Here is a 7,400-nt window from a genome sequence, read left to right on the forward strand (position 1 = left end):
AAAGTAAATAGGAAAAACAACGGGCCTCCCCGGCCTTTGGGGCTCGGGCCCAAAAAAAAAACCGCCAAAACCAAAAAAAAAAAAAAAAAAAAAAGTTAATACCAAATTAATATTAGGGAAAAACAGAATCTGTGCTGCACTGCACAAAACCCTGAAAAGATCCATTGAATTTATATTTGCTTCAGTAAAACTTAAACTGTCAGGAAGATTTTTCAATATTTTGTTTGGCTTTGAGAATCCTTTCCAGGTGGTGAGTGTTTTGGGGCCAAATTCATGTCATAACATAATAAAGACAAAACTGTTTTCTTCAAATTATAAGTAGAAAAAAAGAAAACAACTCAGGGCGGCAGAAGAACGCTTCACCCAACAGAAAACATGGCAACTACTGCGCTACATAACTTTGGACAATCAACATTCACTTCGGTCTGTCTGCTCAGCGCAGGGCCGACCCGCACTCCTGCAACCATAAGTAGACATGCAAAAAAAAAAAAAAAAAGCAGCAAACAAGAAAAATGCATTTCAAAGCATACAAAATAAACCAGCTAGAATAAGCATTTCCCTTTTTTTTAAATATTAAACATTCAAAATATAAATTAGTTCAACTGTGCAATTCAGGAGAAAATACATGAAGAAAAAAAATCAAAAAGAAGCTGTGGTCGGTTGAGGGCCTCTTTGTCAAGAAGAAGTTCGTTAGAGCCGTTGAGTTAGTGCTGCAGTGCGAACAGTGACATCAATGGAGCAAACAAGCACTGAAGAGCTCTGCTGTAGGCACATGCAGGGATCAGGTAGGAGCATGGCTACCCAGCTGCACTCCGAGCTGCAACCTGGAGGCAAGTTTATTTAACTTCTCTCGTGCATCTGTCAAATTCAGTCATGCATTCCCTCACCCAGCCAATGCTCTTTCACTCAATCACACACACACACGCGCACACACACACGCGCGCACATACAGCCGCTCATGAGTCCTATTTGTAGCCATGTTGTGTTGGATGGGCTTTGAGCGGAGGTTTGAGTGGCATATTGGGTCCTCACACACTTAAAGGCAGCATGCCTGGAGGAGGGATGGCTCTGTTGGTTGCCATGGAGCTCGGGTCCAGTCCATTAACAGTGCTGCAGATGAGAACAGGACATGAACTTTGTTAGCGGGTGTGAATTAAGACGTAGCAGAACCAAACCTACAAGAGAGGCTTTACCTTGTTTCAAAGTAGGCCGTGTGCAGAGGGTGTGGGAACTTTGTAGGGCTGCTGTTGAGGATTGTGCCGACGTCTGTGGAGTATTTTTTTCGCGCTGCCTGATCTTTGGCAATGTTCCTACAAGCTGCAAGTTTGGTCTCCAAAGCCTAATGACAAAACAGGGGGAAAAAAAGCTGAATTTAGCCTTAAAAGTAAAGCTTGTGACTTAACCACAAATTAAAACAATGAGACGTAGAATTTTATATCTTGATTTTTTTTGTAGCAATAGTTTTGCTCCTCCTTTGCCACATTATTTCTGCACCAAATATATACAGACAGCAACACAGCCACCAGGCCCAGCATGCTGGAGCCCCTACTGCACCTATTTTTGCATCGATACAGTTGCAGAAATAATCAAAGAGATACAGTAGGCTGTTTTAATTTATTAAATTAAACATTTTGTCTCATCCGACGAGACAAAATGTTTCTAAATCAATAAATGACTCTCCAGGTTGGAAAAGGAAGGATAATTATACATTTGCAGAGAAAATCCACTGGTTTAAGATAAAACTTGTAAAATCACCCATGTTGCATAATACAAGCAAATCTTTGTCACAGAGTAAATTTATCAGTTACGTTTATTGAACTAAATTTATATAACTATTTTGAACAGATCTCACTGGAAGAGTGAAAGTTGTGCTCGCATAAAGCTCAAGTTTTCAAAAATGTTAATTTATTTGCCCTCTGTGTTGACCTTCTTCTAAGTGCGTGCATAATGCGTCATTGCTCTGTGGCCAGACAGAGATGTGTTGATGCTATTTTTGCCTTCTTTCAAAATTAGAAAGCCAAGCAATTTCAAAGGACCAGTTTGCACTTTTGAACCTGTCTCTAAACTCTCACAGAGAGATGCAAAAGGAGTAAATCAGCTATACATTTATAATGAAATAAATAAAACTTACCCCAACTTTTCTCAGAAGGTCTCCAACTATATTAAGAGCTGAGATCCTGGCAGAAGGTGTTAGAGCTGAGCCGCTGCAACCATTGGTCAGTCCTACAGTAAAAAGATTAAATTAATGAAAATATATATATTTTTTAAATATATGCAGAAATAAGAGTGGGAACAACCCTTACCCTTTTGGCTGATGAATGCATGCTCTATACTCTTCCCTACAGGCGTTGCAGGGAGGGATAAAGAGGCCTGGACTGCAGAATCAGTCTTGTCTATATCTGACGTTGGCGAGCTCGGTGCCGACATCCTGTCAGTGCTCCGCTCTCGTACTGCCAGCTCCTGTCGCAGATCTGCAGGAGATTGAAGTGTGACTAATAAAATTCTCATCCAAAATGCCACAAACAGTACAAGCCCAATCTAAAAAAAAAGAAAAGGTTTCTTCCTTACCTCTGGCTTCGTCTTTCAGCCGCTGCACTGACACAAGGAGCGACTCCTTCTCGTCCAGCTCGCTCTCAAGGAAAGCATTTCTTTCGATGGCCTGGTTCAAACGGCTCTCAAAGTCCTCCAGAGACACTATGGTTGCCCTAAAGTCAGAAATGCGGCTCGTTTCGTGAACACAGCAGAGAATCTAACAGTCTAAATGTGTCTTAATGCATTATTCTCATTCGGACCTTTTGGCTCTCTCCAAGTCGTCATTGGCTTGTTCCAGTTCTCGTACGTATTTGTGTAGCTGCTCCTTTATGCTCCGGGTCTGGCTCAGGTCGTCCTCCAGCATGGAAATCTGTTTGTAACTCTGAGCATACTGCATCTCTAGTTTTTCCTGACAACAGATAGAATAAAGAGAAGAAAACGCCCCGGGAGTGAGCCGATGTAGAGAACCTGGAGCACAAAAGCGCACTGTTTGAAAATACTATTTTATGCATTTGGTTGATGGTCACAAACAACAGCACAGGAAACGAGGCGAGTCACAAGACAGTCGAGATGTTCTTTGGTGTTATTTCACTGTCAAAAGGCCCCTTTGTTCCCACGGGAGACCCCTGGCCCCACTTCCTGCGCTAGGTTATATGTAATTAGAGGCACTGCTGCGTGCCTTTACTATGGCCCCTGACGCACAAAGACAGGAAGGAATCATTCATACCTTCTCCGGTTCATTTGCAGTGTTCCTTTTTAGAGTTAGGTGTGGCACATGGGCTCACATGTTTAACCACAAAGTGTTGATGGTGAATTTCTCATTGTGTGCACATAAATACAGCTGGCAACGATCAGAACTCGGCACTCAGGCCCGCTCTGATTTAGAACGAGACTCGTCCTTCCTATTTCCTTCTACTTTATCCTGACATCCAATTAAGGCTTGCCACAGGATTACATAACATGCTTTCTAAACTCTGTCCTAGGAAGCAGATCAGATGACTCAAGTAACTCTGCTTGGTGTCCCAACTGGAGATGCAACTATGACCTTCCAGGTTCCTATTTTAGCAAATTCTGATTGTTTTTTTTTTTTTTACTTTTATGCAATTTATTATTTATTTTCCTGGATAAATCTTTAAAAATCTTGTCCTGACTATAAAATGTTTGTTTTAAAAAACAAGAGTTTCTCAAAAGCAGACTGATGTTTCTCTCTGCATCTTGTATATGTATTTAACTAAATTATAAGACAGCGTGTAGCAAATGTTTGCCTTTTTTTTTCCACAAGATCCATTCAAAATGAACAACAGCTGTTTACAACTTGGTTTTTTTGAGGGTGAAAAACCTCGATTTGAATTCCAGTGTTGAACTGTTTGACTGCCAAGTCATTCATTAATTTATTGTCACAACGCATGACCGTTACGTAGACGTTAGTGTGAACAAACATTCTTTATTTTAGGGTCAGAGGCATCTGACCAGAGAAATATTTTGAGCAAACACGGCAACTTGTATGATGTGAAAGGACATTTTCCATAATGAAGGACTTGTGGTTGTCTGTGTTGCAGAACTTTGATTTGAAAGGGCTTTCTTTGTGTCAGATTTTTACTTCTGTGAGATTTCTATAAGAATGTCATCATTTTCTAATCTAGCGGTTTACCTTTAGGTTGGACGACTCGTTCTTCAGTCTCTCGTTTTCAGCTTGTAGATCTCGAAGGCGGTGTTCAGTCTGACTGAGCTGAGCCTCCAGTTCGGCCTCCAGTTCCCGGCTCCCCTCCTGGAACTCCTGCAGCTCCTCTTGAGCATCTTGGCAACTAAATGATACAAACACAGAGAAGAGGGAGGAAAAAAAAACAACAAAAAAACAACTGTCATTGTTTCACATCTGCATTACGGATCAACACTGGAACCATTCAGCTTTACAGAGCTGAATGGTTCTAGAAAACGGCCAGGCTATTGTTCTGCAGGAAGAGTTTAGCTCATGCATGTTCCTGGAGCTTTGACAGAAATAGACCTGAAAACGGCTCAACTTTCACTCGTGATTTAACTATACCACATCAATCCCATCTCAGCCTTGCTGAATTAACGTAAGCGTGCTACTTGTATAATATATATATATATATATATATATATATATATATATATATATATATAAAAAAGGTACATTTGTATTAACAACCAAAGCTGGAACCGAAAAGCTCATTCTTACATAACCTTTTTCCTGATCAGATGACACTGTACCTAATGCCACGGTGAGTTCAGCTGACTTGTACTGAGATAATACTCTCAGAGAGAGCTGGAATCCATGAATCAGTTTCTGTGCGTGGTCGTTCCACGCATGCCAATGTCAGAGAGCCTTGTGACGTCAGCACATGGGATCTCCAACGGGCTCAGCGCCAGGCAGTCGATTTAAAACTACACTCTCAATGTGCAAATTCTACAAGAAGTTACTATTTCATACAAGTGTCAAATGTAGCAAAGCAAAACATGGGAAGTTAAACATTTCAAAAAAGGTAATTTATTAACAACGCAAGCTGCAGCTGCTGATAGGTTGGTGTTAAAGTCCGCCTGAGAAAACACATGCTTGAAACACGTGCAACAAGCCACCTACTTGAAGTTAGTTTTTCCGTGGCTTGATGTTTTCCCCGCATATACCCACTGCAGGAATTTCTCAGAAAACCACCATGTCTTTAACCCTTTATATGCAACCTTTCACTCTCAGCTTCATGTATGAAACAAGCAGGGTTTAAAAAGATTTACGCAGCACAGCTGCAGACCCCAGAAAGGCTTGTGGCGTTTGCTAAAGCAGTCAAAGCTTTTGTCATTTCCTCTTGAATTGGTCAGCAGGTTTGCGGTTTGTTATGTCATAAGGGCCCCGGCAAGTCATTTGCCTTTTTTGGGCTCGTCCCAGTCGCTCTGCGCTGAAACCCACAAGCATTTCTCAACTGAGGTAGGCTTTTATTTTTGTGCTAATACAGGGGAACTGCTGCCAGCTACAAAATGAGCACAGTTATGTTGCTGCAAGATGAGCTTATTGAGCAAAAACATTATTCTGTAATTTTCGCTGAGAACAAAACGAAACGTGCAGCTCAAGGTCACGCATAAAAACAGAACGCTAAAAATATCAACTCACAGTTTACAACCGACATATAAAATATATGACACAAGGTATGAAGTCACAGGGGCACAACCTACCTTTTCTTATATTTCAGGGCTTGAGTTTTCCAATAATCAACCTCCTCATCCTTTGATGAAAATTTAGGAATCATCTCTGTGTCCATGTCAGGGCAACCTAAGAACAAAAAAAAAAGACATTCTTAATACACTGACTGGTAAAATAAGAAAAAAATAAAAACACTTTAACACAAGCAGGTTACCCTCGTCTGGCAGTAAATATTTAATCTTTTGTGTTCTTTGGCATGTCGAAACAAGTACGACGCATTCCCTTCTTATCTCAAGTCAGAGCAACCAATGAAATCCAGTTTTTAAATTTGCCACCTGAATAACACATTTTTGAGGTCTAAAATGAGAAATAATTCCAGGTACGTCTGACCATGTCACGATATGGCCAGTATGTTCAGTATGTTTGAATTTGAATTTGAATTATGCCAGCTAGTTCTTAATGAAGGAATGCTTCATTGGTTTAAAAAACAACAACGTGTGTTTAAGTGTATAAATGTGCTAAATAATGTGCCATTTGCTAAATAAAAGAGGACTTTGTATTTACACCTCTATAAGGCTTGCTGTTCAACTTTAGACAACCAGTTCCCAGAAAACATCCAAATAAAGAGTAGTTAATGTTAAACAGATGTTTTATGTGTTAAATCCGCTGTTGTGTTTGCAAGAGCAGCACCATAGCACACAGCTGCTACCATAATCCATGCAGAATTGAAAATAAATAAATAAAAATAGAATGTTTTCAGGAAAATTTAAGAATATTTGCAACTGCTTTTGGGTTTTGTGGGACTATAGATTTAGTCTCTGGCTTAGATTAGACTAAAGAGGATGTGTGATTTTCTCCACTCAGCGGGTGGGCGACTGCTCTTCCGTTGAAACATTCCTGTGAGGTGGCCTCATCAGCAACTGACTGACTGACAACATGTGTTAGTATGCAGCTTCACAAATCAAAACAGTGGAAAACTGGATGGTTTTCCCAAAATACCACTGACAAAACAAGTTGGGTGCATCATGTGATAGGGGGAGACTTATCGGCTATCCAGGAAAGTACCAAAAAATGCCGAGGGGATTCTGTGTCTCCCAAATACATGTGACAATCAAGAGCTGCCATGGTAACAGGCTGAAGCCTTGTAGAAAACTGGATATTCAATGGCACATTCAGAAGTACAGAAGCAGCCTTTTCAGATCTGCAATGCCTTGTTGTCAACACAGAGTGTACAGGTAACATAACACACCAGCAGAAGAGGTCAAGCCCGATCATGTAACAGGTTAAGAATAAGGACAGGAGGGAACCTGCATTAGGAGGGATGATAATTTCACCCTCCTTCTTTGTCATGACAAAACAAGGACTAAAAGGGAAAGTCCTCTACCACCATCCAAGCTTATGCTTAAAGAATGATGACTCCATATTTAATAGAACCTCGGAAGTTGATGAGATCAGTATTACAAAAACTCTTTTCCATTAATGTTTATTCAGTCTTATTGCTTTAATCTGCACGGAATAGCATCACTCCTTGAAGGTTTAAAGGGTGTGGTGGTGATATTATACCTCAAATCTTTGAGTAATGCTTAATATATTCTGCTAGATTGCTGCCCTAAATTAGCATCTTTTGTGAACTGGGTATTGGAGGGGGGGGGGGGGGGCCCCCCAACATTTAAAAAATGATTATACAAAACCAACAACAAGAATTAATTAAAAA

The 7,400-nt window shown here is 40.4% G+C and overlaps 1 protein-coding gene across 2 annotated transcripts in view; it reads right to left on the minus strand.

Annotated features, from left to right (window-relative positions):
• Positions 1 to 560: 560 nt before the first annotated feature.
• Positions 561 to 7,400, minus strand: part of ndel1b (nudE neurodevelopment protein 1-like 1b) — a 10,359-nt gene continuing 3,519 nt past the window's right edge. The window contains exons 1-9 of one of the 2 annotated variants that reach the window (XM_015031071.1): positions 5,901 to 6,037; positions 5,719 to 5,815; positions 4,184 to 4,337; positions 2,793 to 2,941; positions 2,569 to 2,705; positions 2,304 to 2,471; positions 2,132 to 2,223; positions 1,194 to 1,339; positions 561 to 1,110 (exon numbers count right to left, since the gene is read on the minus strand). In XM_015031071.1, coding sequence (XP_014886557.1) covers positions 1,029 to 1,110; positions 1,194 to 1,339; positions 2,132 to 2,223; positions 2,304 to 2,471; positions 2,569 to 2,705; positions 2,793 to 2,941; positions 4,184 to 4,337; positions 5,719 to 5,804 — 1,014 coding nt within the window. In that variant the 5' untranslated portion in view covers positions 5,805 to 5,815; positions 5,901 to 6,037 and the 3' untranslated portion in view covers positions 561 to 1,028. Of the gene's footprint in view, positions 1,111 to 1,193; positions 1,340 to 2,131; positions 2,224 to 2,303; positions 2,472 to 2,568; positions 2,706 to 2,792; positions 2,942 to 4,183; positions 4,338 to 5,718; positions 5,816 to 5,900; positions 6,038 to 7,400 lie in introns of those variants that run through there. The other variant, XM_015031070.1, reaches the window with a different exon arrangement.

The sequence above is a fragment of the Poecilia latipinna genome, unplaced genomic scaffold (assembly GCF_001443285.1).
Source record: "Poecilia latipinna isolate Pla-1442-1.1 unplaced genomic scaffold, P_latipinna-1.0 Scaffold198, whole genome shotgun sequence".
Lineage (NCBI taxonomy): Eukaryota > Metazoa > Chordata > Actinopteri > Cyprinodontiformes > Poeciliidae > Poecilia > Poecilia latipinna.